The 20,910-nt window shown below is 47.1% G+C and overlaps 1 protein-coding gene across 9 annotated transcripts in view; it reads right to left on the reverse strand.

Moving 5' to 3' along the window:
* The window catches only part of mecr (mitochondrial trans-2-enoyl-CoA reductase), a 361,687-nt gene that overhangs the window by 307,594 nt on the left and 33,183 nt on the right, over positions 1-20,910 (reverse strand). For all 9 annotated transcript variants that reach the window (XR_005460537.1, XM_038796363.1, XM_038796367.1 and 6 more), the window contains one exon: positions 15,917-16,048. Coding sequence is in view for 8 of the 9 variants with exons in the window: in XM_038796363.1 (XP_038652291.1) it covers positions 15,917-16,048 (132 nt within the window). In the remaining variant the exon portion in view is untranslated. The remainder of the gene's footprint in view (positions 1-15,916; positions 16,049-20,910) is intronic.

The raw sequence follows: 20,910 nt of genomic DNA on the forward strand, positions 1-20,910 counted from the left end.
ATATGGTGCTGGAGAAGGGGGTAGTGCAGAGGCCGGGGTGGAAACTGGATGTGGGGCTTTTGGGGAACCAAGTATTAAAAGGTAATTAAGGAATATGTAAGATTCAACTGTACGGGTGAGGTGTCCATGGCAGTCGTCTGGGAGGCTTTAAAGGCGGTAGTGAGGGGTGAGGTAATTTTGTTTAAGGCCAGGGTGGATAAGGAGGAGAGGTTGGAGTGGCAGAGGCTAATAGATGAGATGTTGGAGGTAGATAGGAGTTATGCGGAGGATGAGGACCCAGCGATGCTGGGAAATAGGAAGGAACTACAGGCGAGCTTCGACCGACTATCCACCAGGAAGGCGGTGCGCCAATTGAGGTGAGGGAGGGGTGCAGTTTATGAACATGGAGACAAGGCAGGAGGGAGGCAGCAGCAAGGGAAATTCTTCAGGTAAGGGATAGGGCCGGGAAGTTGGTGGTGGCTCCGGAACTGATTAACAGGGTTTTTGAGGAATTCTACGAGAGGTTGTACAGGTCGGAGCCACCCGGGGGAGACTGAGATGCTGCAATTTCTAGATGGGTTGGGGTACCCGAGGCTAGGGGAGGGAGACAAGGCTACATTAGAAGGAGCAATGCTGGAGCAGGAGATAAAAGACGTGATTGGGAGGATGCAGTCGGGGAGGGTGGCAGGGCCGGATGGGTTTCCGGTGGAATATTATACAAAATTTAAGGATAAGTTGGCACCCCTGATGGTAGGGATGTTTGAAGAGAGGATAGGGAAGGGAGTGCTGCCGCAAACCTTGGGGCAGGCATCGATTTCACTGTTGCTTAAAAAGGATAAGGATCCGACGGAGTGTGGGTCGTATAGGCCCATTTCACTTCTTAATGCGGACGCAAAGGTATTGGCAAAGGTACTGGCGGGTAGGCTGGAGGGGTGCCTCCCGAAGATGATAGGTTAGGATCAGACAGGGTTCGTGAAAGGGAGGCAGCTGTTTTCGAACATTAGGAGGGTCTTGAACTTCGTTCTGGCACCGGCGGAAGGGAAGGAAACAGAGGTGGTGGTGGCACTGGACGCCGAGAAGGCGTTTGCTCGGGTGGAATGGGGGTACCTGATGGCAGTTCTGGAACGATTTGGGATTGGACCAAGATTTGTGAACTGGGTAAAGTTATTATATAAGGAGCCGAAGGCGAGTGCCGCACGAACAATATCAGTTCGAAATACTTCTCTCTCCACCGTGGGATGAGGCAGGGATGTCCTATGTCCCCCCTGCTGTTTGCGCTTGCGATTGAGCCGTTGGCCATCGCATTAAGAAGTTCAGGAGCATGGAAAGGAATAGTGAGGGAGGGGGATAGAGCATATGGTGTCCTTGTATGCCGAGGACTAGCTGCTGTATGTGTCGGAGCCGAGTGCGTCGATAGGAGGAAAATTGAAGTTGCTGCAGGTATTTGGGTCTTTCTCGGGGTACAAGCTGAACTTGGACAAGAGAGAGTATTTTGTGGTGGCTCAACCGGGGGTGGGGGCAGGGGTGGTGGGGCTGCTATTCCGTAGAGCAGGGATTCACTTTAGGTATTTGGGGGTGCAGGTTGCCCGGGAGTTGGGAAGGCTTCGCAGATACAACATCACATCACTAGTTTGGTGGGGAGAGTGAAAGCCGACCTGGCGAGGTGGGATGGTCTCCCTCTGTCACTGGCAGGTTGGGTGCAGATAGTAAAAATGAATGTGTTGCCGCAACTTCTGTTTATTTTTCAATGCCTACCGATTTTCCTGCCAAAGTCTTTTTTCAGGGAGATTGAGGGGAGGATAACCCCGTTTATATGGGGAGGGAAGGTGGCCAGGGTGAGGAAGGTGCTGCTACAGAGGGGAAGGCAGGTAGGGTGTTTGGGTCTCCCGAACCTGATGTACTACTACTGGGCAGCGAATGTGGAGAAGGTGCAGAGCTGGGTCAGAGGGGTTGATTCCCAGTGGGTCAGAATGGAGGAGAGTTCGTGCAGGGGGTCGGGGCTGAAGGCACTAGCAACGGCCCCGCTCCCGATAGCACTGGGGAAATACTCAGAGAGTCCGGTAGTAATAGCTTCATTGAAAATCTGGAGGCAGTTTCGCCAACACTTCAGGTTGGGGGCAGGGTCGAGGGAAATGCCGATCCGGGAGAACCACAGATTTGAGCCAGGGACGGAAGTTTTCGGAAATGGGAAGAGAAGGGGATTAAGACTCTAAAAGATTTGTTTCCTCGGGGTCGATTTGTAGGATTGGGGGAGCTGGAAGCGAAGTATGGGCTGGAGCAGGGAGAAGTGTTTAGGTATATGCAGGTTCGGGACTTTGCCAGGAAGGAGATACAGAGCTTCCCGGAGGAACCAGCCTCCACGTTGTTGGAGGAGGTGCTGGCGGCAAGTGGACTGAAATACATAGAACATAGAACAGTACAGCACAGGCCCTTCGGCCCTCGATGTTGTGCCGAGCAATGATCATCCTACTCAAACCCACGTATCCACCCTATACCGGTAACCCAACAACCCCCCCCCCCCCCCTTAACCTTACTTTTTAGGACACTACGGGCAATTTATCATGGTGGAAAAGTTTGAGGTTATGCACTACGGAAGGAGGAATTTCGGCATCGACTATTTTCGAAATGGACTTGGGAGTCCTTGTTCACGGTTCTCTTAAGGTTAATGTGCAGGTTCAGTTGGTAGTTAAGAAGGCAAATGCAATGTTAGCATTCATGTCAAGAGGGCGAGAATACAAGACCAGGGATGTACTTCTGAAACTGTATAAGACTCTGGTTAAACCTTATTTGGAGTATTGTGAGCAGTTTTGGCCCCCATATCTAAGGAAGGATGTGCTGGCTTGGAATGGGTCCCGAGGAGGTTCACAAGAATGATCCCTGGAATGAAGAACTTGTCGTATGAGGAACGGTTGACGACGCTGGGTCTGTACTCGTTGGAGTTTCGAAGGATATGAGAGGATCTTATTGAAACTAACAGGATACTGCGAGGCCTGGATAGAGTGGACGTGGAGAGGATGTTTCCACTTGTAGGAAAAACTAGAACCAGAGGATATCATCTCAAGATGAGGAGGAATTTCTTCAGCCAGAGGGTGGTGAATCCGTGGAACTCTTTGACGCAGAAGGCTGTGGAGGCCAAATCACTGAGTGTCTTTAAGCAGAGATAGATAGGTTCTTGATTAATAAGGGGATCAGGGGTTATGGGGAGAAGGCAGGAGAATGGGGATGAGAAAATATCAGCCATGATTAGAGCAGACTCGATGGGTCGAGTGGCCTAATTCTGCTCCTATGTCTTATTGTCTTATGGAGATTTTCAGACAAAACTTAGTGCCACTTCAACAATTTCCACCCACCAGCACCACTCTAGTTTCACCTGTCCATAACGCTCCTGAATCCTACCTACAGCATTTAGTCCCATGGAATAGCAGCAAATTTTCATGGGAATCCAAAGAGGCGAGGGGTTATGAGAGAATAAATATACACACATAAACTGGAAGGGATAGCGTGGAGGATAGGATGGGTTGAAGGATAAGGAGAAATGCAGGAAGAAGAATTCCAGCATGGTCTGTAGGGGAAGGAGGGAGCTGTTCATGCATGCAATGGGGAGTAAGAATAGAAGACTACCAGGATGAACCAAGGATTAAAGGGGGAAAGCAGAGTGGCATCTATGTGATTCTGACAATCACAGAGGATTATAAAACAACGTATTTGATTTTGAGAAAAATTATCAGCATAAATCCACAATAGTTCCCAAATAATAAAAAAAAAAGATATTAAATTAAATACTCCATTCAGAGAGCGGGCAGAGAGTATAGAATCTTACTTTATGCGGATGACCTGCTCCTCTACGTGTCGAATCCCCTAGCCAGCATGGGAAAGATAACAGGACTCCCAGTAAACGCCCGCGAGGGAGGAACAGAGCTGTAGGAACTGTCGTTTTAAGTAACCTAGACCAAGTACAGGTACCTGAGGATCCAAGTGGCCCACACCTGGAAGAAGCTCCACAAATAGAACCTGTCCAGCCTGGTGGAGGTGGTGAAAAGGGACCTGCAGCGATGAGACTCACTCCTTCCCTTGCTGGCCAGAAGGGTACAGTCAAAATGAACATACTACCTAGGTTCTTTGTAGTGTTCAGATCACTCCTGACCTTCATCCCCAAATCGTTTAGGCGCTAATTCAAACTTGGTGAGATGTCCATTGGGGCCCCCATCTGCAACAATCACAGGTTCACACTGACGAGGATAGACACCACACTTGGGACATGGAGGGAGGACAGAGGGGCACTGACGGTAGAGAACTTCATTGCAGTGTTAATGTAAGCCCACATGTGACAATACTAAAGATTATTATTATATATGTGGACAACAGACTGGCGACCCTGTGGGAATTCACATCGACACTCCAAACTCCCGAAAGGGAACGTGCTGAAGTACCTGCATCTGCACGACTTTTTCCGTAAGGATATAAAAACCCCCAGAGACCAAGACACTTTCTGGACACATTGATAGAGCTGGACTGGTTAGGAGACAACAAGTGTGGCGACATCTATAGAAAAGGTCAGGATCCCACTGGACGAGACCAGATGGAAACGGGAGGAGGAAATGGGCATGGCGATGGGGACAGGACTCTGGATCGAGACATTGCACAGAGTCAACTCCACCTCCTCCTGCACCAGTCTAAGCCTGATGCAGCTCAAGGTGGTACACAGAGCGCGCCTTACCAAGACATGTATGAACGGGTTCTTCCCAGAGGTAGAGGATAAGTGCAAGCGTTGTCAGGGGAGTCCTGGCCAACCACACCCACATGTTTTGGTCTTGCCCCAGACTCCAGACCATTGAGGGAGCATAGCACCTCTGCAGGATCGATGAACAATGTAGAGCGGTGCCTTGAAGCACCAGGAGCGAAAATACAAGAGGTGGAGATGGTGGTGTCCGACCAGAGCGATCGGATCGTGTCCTTGGAGGTCCTGGGGGTCTATGCAAGTCGTTGAGGGTGAAGGTGGGGGAGCAGGAAAACAGGTCCAGGCAGCACAACTTGCGGATTTTGGGGCTGCCAGAGAGTGCGGAAGGAACAAAATATGTGTCAAGATGCTGACCGGGTTGGTGGAGGAGGAAGTACTGGAAAAGGCCTCAGAAGCAGGCAGGGCCCACGGGTCTTTAAGACATAGGCCGAGAGCGGGGAGTCGCCATAGACGGTGATGGTGCAGTTGCACAAATTTGTTGAGAAGGAAAAGATTGTACGATGCGAGACTGTGAATGGGAGGGGAATCGTGTCCGAATATATCAAGCTATTGGTGCGGAGCTGGCAAAGTGTCATGCAGCATTCAACAGGGCCAAGACAGTGTTGTACCAAAGAAAGATTCCGTTTGGGGTGCATGTACCTAGCAAAACTGTGGGTTCCTTTTGAAGGCCAGGAGTACTATTTTGATATGCCAGAAGATCCAATGATTTTATGAGGAACCATAAACTAGGGGAGAACTAATAATAATAATAATAATCACTTATTGTCACAAGTAGGCTTCAATTAAGTTACCGTGAAAAGCCTCTCGTCGCCACATTCCGGCACCTGTTCGGGGAGGCTGGTACGGGAATTGAACCCGTGTTGCTGCCTTGTTCTGCATTACAAGCCAGCTATTTAGCTCAGTGTGCTAAACCAGCCGCTTAGTGCAGGGCAGGTGGAGAGGCCAGGATGGGGGCTAGATTCGGGTCTGTTGGCGGATAAGAGGTGTTGCGAAAAGGTGAGGTCAGCGATCGGGGAGCGCATGGAGATTAATCAGAATGGGGAGATGGGTAGCATGGTAGCATTGTGGATAGCACAATCGCTTCACAGCTCCAGGGTCCCAGGTTCGATTCCGGCTTGGGTCACTGTCTGTGCGGAGTCTGCACATCCTCCCCTCGTGTGCGTGGGTTTCCTCCGGGTGCTCCGGTTTCCTCCCACAGTCCAAAGATGTGCAGGTTAGGTGGATTGGCCATGATAAATTGCCCTTAGTGTCCAAAATTGCCCTTGGTTGCTGGGTTATGGGGATAGGGCGGCGGTGTTGACCTTGGGTAGGGTGTTCTTTCTAAGAGCCGGTGCAGACTCGATGGGCCGAATAGCCTCCTTCTGCACTGTAAATTCTATGACTATGTCGGCAGCCACGTTCTGGGAGGCACAAAAGGCGGTGGTCCGAGGGAGATCATCTCGTTCAAGGCGTACAGGGACAGGAGGAGGAGGGAGGAGCATGGACGTTTGTTGGAGGAGATCGTTGAGGTGCACAGGGGATACGCGGGGACAAAGAACAAAGAAAAGTACAGCACAGGAACAGGCCCATCGGCCCTCCAAGCCTGTACCGACCATGCTGCCCGTCTAAACTAAAATCTTCTGCACTTCCGGGGTCCATATCCCTCTATTCCCATCCTATTCATGTATTTGTCAAGATACCCCTTAAACATCACTATCGTCCCTGCTTCCACCACTTCCTCCGGCAGCACGTTCCAGACACCCAGTATCCTCGGTGTAAAAAACTTGCCTCGTACATTCCCTCGCACCTTAAACCTATGCCCCCGAGTAATTGACCCCTCTACCCTGGGAAAAAGTCTCTGACTAGCCTCTCTGTCTGTGCCCCTCATAATTTTGTAGACCTCTATCAGGTCACCCCTCAACTTCCTTCGTTCCAGTGAGAGCAAACCAAGTTTATTCAACCGCTGATCATAGCTAAGGTGAGACCCCCACTAAGGAGTTGTTGGCGGAGAGGAAGAGGTTGCAGTTTGATAGGTTGACGATGGGAAGGGCGGTGGGGCAGCTATGGAGGGCGAGGGAGGTGCAGTATAAATGTGGGGCAGGTGCCGGAGGTCACTGCTTCTATGGATGCAGAGTAGGCTAGAGTGGAGGTATTTATTTAAGGTCTTGGGTAGGTTTGGCCCGAATTTATGGCATGGATGTGCTTGTTACATGTGGCCCTGGGGGCAACAGTATGTACAGATGGGATGAGTTCAGAGTTTTGGGCTGCATAGGGGAAAGAGACAGGGGTGGCCACTGGCGTTGTTGTTGTTCCAGCTGGTGATTGAGCCCTTGCGATGGCCTTTAGTGGGGGTCAGTGGAGTGACAGGGGATTGTGGGAGAGCAGGGAACACCAGGTGTCATTGTTAGCAAACAACCTGCTGTTGTTTGTGTCAGACCTGCTGGAGAGTATGGGTAGGATTATGGGAATATTGGAGAGGTTCAGGGCCTTCTCTGGGTACAAGTTAAATGTTGGGCAAAGGGAGGTGTTTTTCGGTAAATGCGGCGGGACCTTGGGAGGGCGGGTAACTTCAGGATGTAGCCATTTAAGTTGCCATTAAGGTATCCAGGACCATATTCATGTACTTGGGGATTCAGGTGATGAGTGATGGACTACGATGCAAAGGTGGAATTTGACAATATTGGTGAAGGAGATGAGGGGAGATTTTTTTTAAATTTAGAGTACCCAATTATTTTTTTCCAATTAAGGGGCAATTTAGTGTCGCCAATCCACCTACTAGACATCTTTGGGTTGTGAGGGTGAAACCCTTGCAGACACAGGGAGAATGTGCAAACTCCACACGGACAGTGACCCTGGGTAGGGATCGAATCCGGGTCCTCAGTGCCATCGGCAGTGGTGCTAACCACTGGGCCATTGTGCCGCCCAGCTATTGGGGGGATTTCAAGAGATGGGACATTACACCTGACACTGACAGGGAGGGTGCAGGTTGTAAGAATCAATGTGCTGCCAAGGTTCCTGTTCATTTTCCAGACCCTCCCAATTTCTCTCCCGAAGGCTTTCTTCGGAAATTGGAGACAGTGATTTTGGAGTTTATATAGGCGGGAAAGGTGCCGAGGGTAAAGACAGCCCTGCTGCAGAGGCAGAAAGGGGGGTTGATACTCCCGAAACTGCTGCACTACTATTGGGCAGCGGATGTGGAGGTGAGGCGATGGTGAGGGGCGGAGTGGGTCAGGATGGAGGAGGAGTCCTCTAGGGGATCCAGTCTGAAGGCTCCACTGCCACTAACTCCGGGGAAGTATATGCGGAGCCCGGTGGTACAGTAGACGGTTAGGGTGTGGAACCAGCTACAGAGACACTAAGTTGGAGGGGATGTTGGTGTTGACATCACTGTGTGGGAACCACAGGTTTAAGCTGGGCGGAAATGGATGGGATGTATGGGAAATGGAGGGAGGCAGGACTGGTGAGGGTGAGGAACTTGTATCTGAAAGGGAGGTTTGCAGGACTGGATAAGTTGCGGGAGATTTGAGTTGACAAGGGAGAGCGAATTTAGATACATGCAGGTGAGAGAATTTGCATGAAAGGGTGGAAGGCGTTTCCCAGATTGCTGGGATACACTCTACTGGAGCGACTGCTGGTCCCAGATGAGTTGGGAGAGTGTATAATTGGGGACATATATCGGTAGTTGGGGGAGTGGGGGGTACAAGTGGTGAGGATCAAGAACAAATGGGAGGAGGAGTTGGAGAGGGGGGAAATATGCTGGTGCGAGGCAATGCGTAGGGTGAATTCAACCACCTACTCCTGCGCGAGGATGAACTTGATTCAGTTCAAGGTGGTGCACAGGGTACATCTGACACGGGCGAAGATGAGTGCGTTCTCTCAAGGGGTGGGCGATGAGAATGAGAAGTTTGGGTGAGAGCCAGCAAATCACAAACACATGTTCTGAGGTGGAGGGTGTTGGGTCGTTATCTAAATTGTGGGGGTACCAAGGCATTTTTAAATGGAATCTGACAAGTCTGGTGGAGGAAGTTAAAAAGGACTTGCAAAGGTGGGACACACTCCACTCTCACAAGCAGGGAGAGTGCAGGCGATCAAAATGAATGTACCACCCATGTTCCTCATCCTATTCAGATCCCATCCGATCTACATCCCCAATGCCTTCTTTAATATGGTGGACAAACTAGTCATGGCATTTATGTAGGGCAGGGGGGGTGGCTGTAAGCACCCAAGGATCCAAAACAGGGGTCCTACAAAGGAAATGAAGTATAGGCGGCCTGGCCCTCCCAAACCTACAGTTCTACCACTGGGTGGCCACAGTAGAAAGAGTGAGGGAATGGGTGAAGGAGCCGGAGGCGGAATGGGTGAGAACGGAGGAGAGTTCCTGCATCGGGACGTCCCCCCGAGCACTAATCACAATCCCTTCCCCTCAAACCAAATACTCAAGAAGTGGTAGTAGCTCCAAACATGGTATCAAATGAGACACTACTTCAGCCAAACTGAAATGTCCATTAGAGTCCCCATCTGTAACAACCACAGATTCACGCCCGCAAAAATGGACGCCACTTTCATAAGGTGGAGACAGGACGAGGGGACACTGACAGTTAGCGCCATGTACACAGATGACAGCGACCCTGAGGAGCTCACGGAAAGGTTCCAACTGCCCAAAGGGAATGAGATGGAGTACATACAGGTCTGGAACGTTTTCCGCAGGGAAACAATGGCATATCCCCAGATACCGAGACACTCGCTGGTTGAGGATCTGTTGGATGCAGGTGGCCAGGGAAGAAGAATTGTGGGGACCTGTACAGGCGACTGCTGGAGGAGGTACGATCCACCCTGGACGAGATGAGTGAGAAATGGGACGAGGAATTGGGCATAGAGCGGAGGGGGGGTTGCACTGGATCAAAGCACTATATAGGGCAAACGCTACTTCCCCATGTGCAGGGCTGAACCTGATGCAGCTAAAGGTGGCACATGAAATACACCTAACCAGAACCCGAATGGACAGGTTCTTCCTGGAGGTAGATGACAAATGTGAACGGTGCCAGGGAGGCCTGGCCAGCCATACCCACATGTTCTAGGCTTGCTCCAGACTGGTCAGAATCTGGACAACCTTATTCAAGGCAATGTCCAAGGTGGTGGGAGTGAGGGTGGTGCCAAGCCCAAAAGTGGCAGTCTTCGGGGTATCAGACCAGCCTGAACCCTTTATGGGGAAGGGGGCCATGACCTAGCCTTCCCTCCGTAATTGTCTGAAGAATCATGCCTGGCTGGCGATTGACGGCACCACCCAAAACCGCAGATTGGCTGGCTGACCTGTTGGAATTCCTCAAACTGGAGAAGATAAAATTCATCGATTTGCGGGTCAGAGGAGGGCTTCCACAAGACATGGAAGCCGTTCACCAACATGTTCCGAGACCTGTTCGTAGCCAGTGAGCAGTAAAGCGGGGTGGGGGTGGAAGTGGGAGAACGGCACAGTAAAAGACACTGAGCATAAAGGAAGGGGGAAAGGGGCGAAGGCAAGCAGAGAGAGCAGCAACATACGCTGGACCAGCGCCAGGAAGGGTACATAGAACAATACAGCACATAACAGGCCCTTTGGCCCTCGATGTTGTGCCAAGCATTGTCCGTAACCAAGATCAAGCTATCCCTGTTATCCTGGTGTGCTCCATGTGCCTTTTCAAATAATCGCTTGAAAGTTCCTAAAGTGTCCGACTCCACTATCACAGCAGGCAGTCCATTCCACACTCAAACCACTCTCTGAGTAAAGAACTTAACTCGGACATCCCTCCTATATCTCCCACCCCAAACCTTATAGTTATGCCCCCTTGTAACAGCTACATCCACCCGAGGAAATAGTCTCCGAATGTCCACTCTATCTATCCCCCTCATCATCTTATAAACCTCTATTAAGTCTCCTCTCATCCTCCTTCGCTGCAATGAGAAAAGCCCCAGCTCCCTCAACCTTTCCTTATAAGACCTACCCTCCAATCCAGGCAGCATCCTGGTAAATCTCCTTTGCACCCTTTCCAATGCTTCCACATCCTTCCGATAATGAGGTGACCAGAACTGCACACAATACTCCAAATGTGGTCTCACCAGGGTCCTGGCCAGTTGCAGCATAACCCCACGGCTCTTAAACTCAAGCTCCCTGTTAATAAACGCTAACACACTATAGGCCTTCTTCACGGCTCTATCCACTTGAGTGGCAATCTTCAGAGATCTGTGGACATGAACCCCAAGATCTCTCTGTTCCTCCACATTCCTCAGAACTCTGCCGTTGACCCTGTAATCCGCATTCAAATTTGTCCGACCAAAATGAATCACCTCGCACTTATCAGGGTTAAACACCATCTGCCATTTTTCAGCCCAGCTCTGCACCCTATCAATGTCTCTTTGCAGCCTGCAACAGCCCTCCACCTCATCCACTACTCCACCAATCTTGGTGACATCAGCAAATTTACTGACCCACCCTTCAGCCCCAAAATCAGAAAAGCAGAGGACCCAGCACTGATCCCTGTGGTACACCGCTGGTAACTGGCCTCCAGTCTGAAAATTTTCCATCCACCACCACCCTCTGTCTTCTATGTGATAGCCAGTTACTTATCCAATTGTCCAAATTTCCCTCTATCCCACACCGCCTTACTTTCTTCATGAGCCGACAATGGGTAACCTTATCAAACGCCTTACTGAAATCCATGTATACGACATCAACTGCTCTACATTCATCTACACATTTAGTTACCTCCTCAAAGAAGTCAATCAAATTTATGAGGCAAGACTTACTCTTCACAAATCCGTGTTGACTATCCCGGATTAAGCTGCATCTTTCCAAATGGTCATTAATCCTAACCCTCAGGAACCTTTCCATTAACTTACTGACCACCAAAGTAAGACTAACTGGGCTATAATTACCAGGGTCATTCCTATTCCCCTTCTTGAACAGAGGAACAACATTCGCCACTCTCCAGTCCTCTGGCACTTTCCCCGTGGACAGTGAGGACCTAAAGATCAAAGCAAAAGGCTCTGCAATCTTCTCCCTTGCCTCCCAAAGAATCCTAGGATATATCCCAACTGGCCCAGGGGACTTGTCGACCCTCAGGTTTTTCAAAATTGCAAATATATCTTCCCTCAGAACATCTACCTCCTCCAGCCTACCTGTCTGTATCACACTCTCATCCTCAAAAACATAGCCCCTCTCCTCGGTGAACACTGAAGAAAAGTATTCATTCAACGCCTCTCCTATCTCTTCTGACTCCATGCAAATGTTCCCACTACTGTCCTTGACCGGCCCTAACCTCACTCTGGTCATTCTTTTATTTCTCACATAAGAGTAAAAAGCCCTGGGGTTTTTCTTGATCCAACCCGCCAAGGACTTCTCATGCCCCCTCCTAGCTCTCCTCAGCCCTTTTTTTAGCTGATTACTTGCCACCTTGTAACCGTCAAGCGACCCAACTGAATCTTGTTTTCTCATCCTTACATACGCTTCCTTTTTCCTCTTGACAAGACATTCAACCTCGTTTGTGAACCATGGTTCCCTCACACGGCCATTTCCTCCCTGCCTGACATGGACATACCTCTCAAGGACACGCAGTGAACAAGCTCCACTTTTCATTTGTGCCTTTCCCCGACAGTTTCTGTTCCCATCTTATGCGCCCTAATTCTTGCCTGATCATAATTACCCCTCCCCCAATTCTTAACCTTGCCCTGCCGTATGGCACCTAGCCCTCTTGTTATGGGCCAGGATTTAGAGAATCCCAAAGTGTATCATGGAGGTCACCTGACCCACAACTTTTAATAGATTGTGGTATCGGGAGCACACGGCCCACTCTACAGGTGTGGAACAGCAGAAAATGGACCAGTGGTTTTTAAAACAAAACAATGTTTATTCTATGAACTCAACTTAACCTTTCGAAAACAAACAGTGAACATATTAGCAACCAGTAAATCAAATTCACCCCCCAAAGAATACAACACTAAGTAATCTGTATGCTGCCTTTTATACCCAAAAGAAGCACGTTAAGGTTTACATTTAATACTGAGATCATTTATAATTCTGAATTCACCAAATGATCCATAGATAGTCTTTGGTTGGCAGAGATCAACAGTAGTGCAGCTCACTTTTAACTTCAGATTCAGCTCACTGAACAACACAGACACACCCAAGCTTTTCTCAAACTGAAACTAAAAAGCAGAAGTAGAGCTCAGCTCCACCCACACTTTGACATCACTCCAGTAATATGAGCAGCCCTATTTCTTAAGGTACATTTCTTAAACACCCATTTCTTAAAGAGCACTCTCAAATGACACTCTCCATTGCAATAGTGAAAGACACCGAATTGTGGTCTCCAAAGTGCTCTCCCACAAACAAATCTAACACTTGGCCTGGTTCATTACCCAGTACCAAATCCAATGAGGCCCCACCTCTTGTCGGCCTATCCACATATTGTCAGGAAACCCTCCTGCACACACTGTACAAAAACTGCCCCATCCGAACTGTTCAACCTACAGAGGTTCCAATCAATATTTGGAAAGTTAAAGTCATCCATGACAACTACCCTGAGACCTCCACACCTTCCATAATCTGTTTTGCAATTTCTTCCTCCACATCTCTATTACTATTTGGGGGCCGATAGAAAACTCCAAACAACGTGACCGCTCCTTTCCTATTTCTTTGGGGCAGCAGGGTAGCATGGTGGTTAGCATAAATGCTTCACAGCTCCAGGGTTCCAGGTTCGATTCCCGGCTGGGTCACTGTCTGTGTGGAGTCTGCACGTCCTCCCCCTGTGTGCGTGGGTTTCCTCCGGGTGCTCCGGTTTCCTCCCACAGTCCAAAGATGTGCGGGTTAGGTGGATTGGCCATGCTAAATTGCCCGTAGTGTCCTAATTAAAGTAAGGTTAAGGGTGGGGTTGTTGGGTTACGAGTATAGGGTGGATACGTGGGTTTGAGTGGGGTGATCATGGCTCGGCGCAACATTTTAGATTAGGATAAATGGTTGGCACAACATTGTGGGCCGAAGGGCCTGTTCTGTGCTGTACTGTTCTATGTTCTAACTTCAGCCCATATTACTTCAGTAAGCAGATCCCCCTCAAACTGCCTTTCTGCAGCCGTTAAACTATCCTTGATTAACAATGCTACTCCTCCACCTCTTTTACCACCTTCCCTACTCTTACTGAAACATCTATACCCCGGAATTGCCAACAACCATTCCTGTCCATGTTCTAACCATGTCTCCGTAATGGCCACAACATCGTAGTCCCAAGTATCAATCTACGCTCCAAGTGAGGAAGATGAGGTAGCTGAGACAGAACACGGCCATGGAAGGGAGTGAAGTATCTGTCCATATGTATAATGATCTGTGTTTATTTGCATGTTCTCTCACTGTAATTTAGCCTATATTTGTTCTGTAACGTTTGTCTTTCCTAAGTTGCGTTCCCAAACACTTTGTGGCTATCAAATCTGTAAACTATGAAACTTGTAACATAAAAAGTTGTGACAGTGAGGGCTTCATGAATTGTTGTTTTTATTTTGGTACTGTTACTGTTGTTGTATTGTTTTTTTTTAAATTTTTATTGGTGTTTCAACTAACAGTTACAGAATAGAAAAAAAAGAGTTGTGTTTCTCATGTAGAGTATTATACAGTGAAAAAGAAAACTGTACATTGGTCAGAACAATCAGCCTTGAGCCCCTTACTGTCACGATAGCGGTGACTGGGGCTCTGATGCTAAATAATATTTACATTGGTGTTTGATTTTGACACTGGTTTGTAAGGTTCCACTCAGCCGCGTGTTATTTATATGCAAACCTCTGTTTTTATAATTCCAAATGACAATTTTTAAAAAATTAAATACTCATTGTAGCCACAGGCTTCCAATTTGCAAGTATTACAATACCCACAGCTCAAGTTGTGACAATTTTTTCTCCACAGGACAGGCACATGGATAGCAGTAAATTGAAGGGGTGTAGGTTAGGTTGATTTTAGATTAGGATAAATGGTTGGCACAACATTGTGGGCCGAAGGGCCTGTTCTGTGCTGTACTGTTCTATGTTCTATCTGTGTAGCATAGACCAGCATTCAGGATTATTTTAATTGTCAGCAATTTTGAAACATGCTCCGCTTCTGCTAATTTTCCAGATTGACATGTCTGGATTAACTAATCAATCCTAACAGTACTTGCTGTCAGCGTTCAAAATAGCGTAAAATGCATTCCAAGTAATTGAGTGCTCTGAAACACTGCTTGATGCTTCTGAGAGGCATGTTAAATGGTATGAGGTGAGAATTCTGTCATATTCTCTGGAGGAGCTATCATAGCTAGAAAAATCACCCACATGCAACAAGAGTGGCAGGGAAGTTCGGCCATCTCTATTAATGGGATGAAAATGTGGGAGGGGGAAGTAAACAGGCCAGGTTCCATTGGGATGGCTGGGGGTTAACCAGCAAATATATTTTCAGCATGCTGAAATGCAGATATGGGGTTGGGCAAGCTGTGTAAACATGAACAATAAAGGCATCCACTGCCATTAGTGTTCACCATTAGGACGGATGGCTGAGGCTTGCTGACTGTGAATAAAAGATCTCAAAAGGAAATTTGAAGTTTGAGCTATTGAACAAGGCAGGATCCATCCAGGAGTCAGAAAGGTTATAAGACGCCTACAGCGAGCATTTCAGATAATAACAATCGCTTATTGTCACAAGTAGGCTTCAATGAAGTTACTGTGAAAAGCCCCTAGTCACCAGATTCCGGCGCCTGTTCGGGGAGGCTGGTACGGGAATTGAACCCGCGCTACTGGTCTTATTCTGCATTACAAGCCATCTGTTTAGCCCACTGTGCTAAACCAGCACCTATATATTCCGTTCTCAATAATCAATCATGTAACAAGTTCCTGTGCATTGATACAACTTAAGAACAGAACAGAACTTGAGCATTTCAGTGGCACGAGCTTGACAATCAGAATCCACTTGCCAACCATGCTGTATAAATTGCTGTTCCCGTTGAAATTTGGTATCGCGCCCGTTCCGATGAGCGCAAGATGAAAAGCTCTGAAAGCACATCTCTTATTTTAGCAATATAACAATAAATTACATATATTAGTCATTGCAAATCACAGGCCGGAGAAACAGTGATCAATTTTATGCCCGTAGATTTCGAACAGCGGCAGCACACCATTTGAATCTATTCCTTGTTCGCCACGTCATTTTGAAGTGAAGCAAATAGAGAAACTTACCCAGTCCTGCATCAGATGGTATCACCCAGTCTCCTGGCTTCAAATTAGTTACTTTACTGCCAACATCCATAACTTGTCCTACCCCCTCATTTCCTCCAATTGCTGGAAGATCAGGTAGAATTGGATAGGTACCTGCAAAAAGAAACCCACATAATACAAGGTGCGAGTAGATTGCATTCAACCATTAGTATTGTTTTGCTTGCTCTTCAGTATGTCCAGCTGTATTCTAATACAAAGAGGGATAAGGTGGGTCCACCTTCTGCTTCGTGACTGAAAAGCGAGCCTTAAGCCACTTACAAAAAGGGGTTATCTTTTTGTTCTGGCTTTTATTTGCTTATTCAAGGAAACAGTAATATTGCGGTTATATTAATCGACCAGTAATTCAGAGGTCTGTATTAACGGTCCGGAGACACATGCTCAAACTCCACAAGTTGGGGAATTTAAATTCAGATAATTAAATAAATCTGGAACTAAAAAAGGTAGCTGGTGGAATTTTATTATTTTTTAACCAAGTGTCAACTCAGACAGGAAAAGTGGTGTGCTGCCCACCAGCTCCACTATAAGCTTTTCCAGCCATATTTTTTGACAGTTCGTTAAAAAGAAACTCGAGGTCGATCCCACAATGTCACGCTGGTGGGTGGGCTGGGCTTTGGAATTTCTGCCTTAAAAGAGGCTGGGGTTCCCTTAAAAATGTTATTTAAAAAGGATCCCCCCTCGGACACTGAGCCCCCCCATGGAAACAGGGACCTCCTACCCAGGGAAACACCACCCCAACCCCACAGGGGAATCCCATCACCGACCTCTGCAACAGAAGAAACCCCTCCCTGACACTGCCCATGCACCACCTGAGGACTATATCTACCCCAGCGGGTTACCTTTGCCAGAACCCCATTTGTCAGCACCTGTTGTAAACCCCGCTTACATGACATTATGTTGGTGGGGGGGGGGTGGGGTTCAGAAAATTATAATGTGAGCGGAAAGAGCAAGGAAGCCCAGGAATGAAACGTTAATGTATAGTAAAGAGGTTCCTGTCCTTTCATGGCGAGAACTCCATTACGCCAGTGGTGGAGTTGGGGACAATCTGAATGGGAAATCCCGCCAACATAAAAAAGTTATTTGGGAACTCCCGTTGGATTTTCTGCTCCACCAGCTTCTCCACCCAAGGAGGGGTGTAAAGAATCCTGGCCACATTCAGTATTGGTGAACATTTAACGAGCAGATTGTCATAATATTGCTGATGTTGCTAATGCTCGCTGATGTTGTTTAGGGAAGTAAATCTGTCCTTAACCAGCCTGGCCTATATGTTACTCCAGGTTCAGCAATGTGTTTGACTTTTAATAGCCCTCTGAAATGGCCTAATAAGTCAGTCAACTGTCAAGAACATGGCACACCATAATCTTCTCAAAAGCAATTCGACAGTAACCCCAAGTCATCCCAGTGCATCAAAGATCCTTTATTTTATTAATAATTTATTTCCCTCTTAACCAACCTTTCCCTTCTGTGTTGTTTGTCTGTGCGTATATATGCGAGAGAGAGTGGGGGAGTTAGGAAGGGGAGGTTTGGGAAAGGAGTATTAGATAGAACATAGAACATAGAACAGTACAGCACAGAACAGGCCCTTCAGCCCTCGATGTTGTGCCAAGCAATGATCACCCTACTCAAACCCACGTATCCACCCTATACCCGCAACCCAACAACCGCCCCCTTAACCTTACTTTTTAAGACACTACGGGCAATTTAGCATGGCCAATCCACCTAACCCGCACATCTTTGGACTGTGGGAGGAAACCGGAGCACCCGGAGGAAACCCACGCACACACGGGGAGGACGTACAGACTCCACACAGACAGTGACCCAGCCGGGAATCGAACCTGGGACCCTGGAGCTGTGAAGCATTTATGCTAACCACCATGCTACCGTGCTGCCCCAAATAGTCAGGTAGATTTTTCTGGAGTAGGGATAGGTAGGAGGGACAGTGGGGAAAGGTGTATTAGATAGAATTAAACTGACAGAATTCTAACACTATACATTATAAAAGGTTATTTAAGTGACAAATTGGGTGAATGCAGTGTATTGGGCTCAGACAAGGACCTCAAATTAAATTACATCTAATTTTACTTGCGTTGTGACTCAACGTCTAGTGGGGCTGGAATTGACTGCGCATTAGCCCAGGATGTCGTGACATGGTTTGAGGGTTCGGTCCTGGGACCTTTGGGGTATGAAAATATGGGGTACAGTATATATTAAAGAGGCTCCAGGATTGTAATAGAATTACAGAATGGCTCGGGAAGCTGTTAAGGCCTTTCCTCAGGTGAAGCGCATCTTTGGTTTATTTACAAGGGCTTTGAAAAAAAAAGTTAATTGAATTTGTTATGGGCCAGGGTTTAGAGAACACCAAAGTATATCATGGAGTTCACCTGACCTACAACTTTTAATAGATTTTGGCCCACTTTCCAAGTGTTATGCAACAGAGATCTTAAGTATTTTTAAACAAACCAATGTTTATTCTGTGAATCCAGCTAACATTTTTATAAACACACAGTAAACATCTTATCAACTACCAACACAAATACCCCCCCCCCCCCAAGATACAGTACTCTATAGGTAACCCTTCATAACTTTCCAAACAACATCCATAAGCCAAACTCCTTTTCTACAATTTAAATTACATCTAATTTTACTTGCGTTGTGACTCAACGTCTAGTGAATTCCTTACAGAAACCAGGTATTACTTTGAAGTTATCAAGTGGTCCGGAGACATTCTTTAGCATGCAGTGAGAGAAACCAAAAATACACCTTTTGTTTGAATGCAGCTTCCAACTGAAAACTAAACCAAAAAACTCAGAGCCGCAAAGCAGCTTCCAGCTCAAAACAAAAGTAAAAGACAGAATCAGAATCATAACCAGAATCAGAATCACAGCCCATCTCCACCCACACAATGACATCACTGCAGCTATTTGATAAAACACACTTTTCTTAAAGGGACCCTCACATGACAAATCAGAAAGTGAATTGGAAGTAGTGGTGCCGGCTAAAGCTAGGATAGCAGAGATATATGATTTACTGGTTGAATGTTTGGGTCTGTTAGAAAGACAGGACAGCCCATAAGCAAGTACCCAGACAGCATGGCATCAGAGGCACTTTCTGGTGGGGAAAACGATCAGGAGAGAATTTGGTTGCAGTTCAGCAAGCATAAGAAGGATTTTTTTTAATGAAATTAAAATTCCAACAAGTGCTGGAAATTAAAGGAGAGCTGGCAAGAGCTAGTGGAGAGCCTAACCCTAGAATAGAATCCAGTGGGATATGTTTAAACATGTACAAGCCCTACCAAACTTTGAAGAAAAAGACACAGAGGCACTCTTCATGGCATTTGAGAAAATAGCAACCCAAATGGACTTGCCAAAGGAAAAATGGAGATTTCCCATGAAAAGCAAATTCATAAGAGAGAGAGTGTATGCTTCCCTGTCAGAGGGGGTGGCTAAGGATTACCACAACACGAAACAGGCTATTCTAAGCGCATATGAATTAGTTACGCAGGCATACAGTCAAAAGGTTCGGAATTTAGGAAACAGCTCGGATAGACTTATATTGAATTTGAAAGGGTTAAGCAGAACAATTTTAATAGGTGGATACAAACATTGGGAGTTGAAACTACCCATGAGGCTCGGAGAGAACTCATTCTCTCAGAAGAATTCACTACCTTTTATGATAAGAACACATATAAAAACCAAAGTGTTATAACTGCTAGGCAAGCAGCAATAATGGTTAATGATTAAGATCCATAAATTTAAACCTTTGTCCTGTCATCCCCATAATTTTGAAAAGGATAGGAAGTGGAAGAGTGTGAAAGGAAGTCATGTAGCCAAGGTAAAAAATGGATAGCTGGGAATGCTCCCTCAACTCCACCTCTGACCAGGAAGGAAGGTACTGAGGGTGCTGAGACTCAAAGGCCTAGGTGTTACCATTGGAATAAAGTGTGACACGTTTGTTCAGCATCTTGGAAGTTGCAAGGAAAGACCATGGAACTTGTTGGGGTTCATAAGGAGGATTCTGAAAAGGGAACAAAAGTGGAAAATAATATAGGGCAAACTGCGACTCGAGCTAGAATTACCTAAAGTTAAACACTGCTGTGAGTGCAGGTGTTAGACAGGAGATATGCAGGGGTTTTTTCTAAGTGGAAGAACATCCCATTTCCGTCAAACAATGTAGCCAAATCTATAACTATTTGAAAGGGACACAACTGCTATGCAAACTCTCTTACTGGAGAGATATTTGGTTTTCCCTCCAGTTAGTTCAATGAAAGTGAAGATGTTATGAATGGGATAAGTGGAGATTATTTCCCAGTTCCATTGTATAAAGCATACTTGGAGTGTGATTTATTATAAGGTCCAGCAGTTGTCAGTTTGGTTAAGATGTTACCAGTGGGTGAAATAGACTTACTTTTGGGGAATGATTTGGCAGGAGTGAAGTTTGTAGCTTCACCCATGATTACAGAGTCAGAAGGAGGATAAGGAGACAGAACAGTTAGAGGAACAGTTTCCAGATATTTTTCCATTATGTCTGGTGACCAGGGAAATGGCTAAACAAAGTTCACCACCAGAGATGGAAGTCACACCACCACTGGATGGAAAAATAGCCCAAACTGTCCTGGAGGATAAAGGATAATTCCGAATAAGTGTTTGGTAGGACCTCATGGTACAGAGTGGTGCGAATATGTCATATATCATTCATCTTCATGAATCCCGCGAACTCCTCACTTGTGAAAGGAATGCCACTGATAGTGACCAGCACCTCGGGGCGTCCACGTGTGCTGAAAGATAAACGCATCTCCTCGATGGTTGCGCGGGATCTTGGTTCTGCCATCCTATGTACCTCCAGCCACTTTGATTGGGCAAGCAATAAGGGGAACATGGATCCTTGAAAAGGTCCGGCGAAATCTGCATGTAAGCACGCCCAACAACGGCCTGGCCATTCCCAGTGATGTAGGGGCACGG

Source organism: Scyliorhinus canicula, chromosome 1 (genome assembly GCF_902713615.1).
Source record: "Scyliorhinus canicula chromosome 1, sScyCan1.1, whole genome shotgun sequence".
In the NCBI taxonomy this organism is placed as follows: domain Eukaryota; kingdom Metazoa; phylum Chordata; class Chondrichthyes; order Carcharhiniformes; family Scyliorhinidae; genus Scyliorhinus; species Scyliorhinus canicula.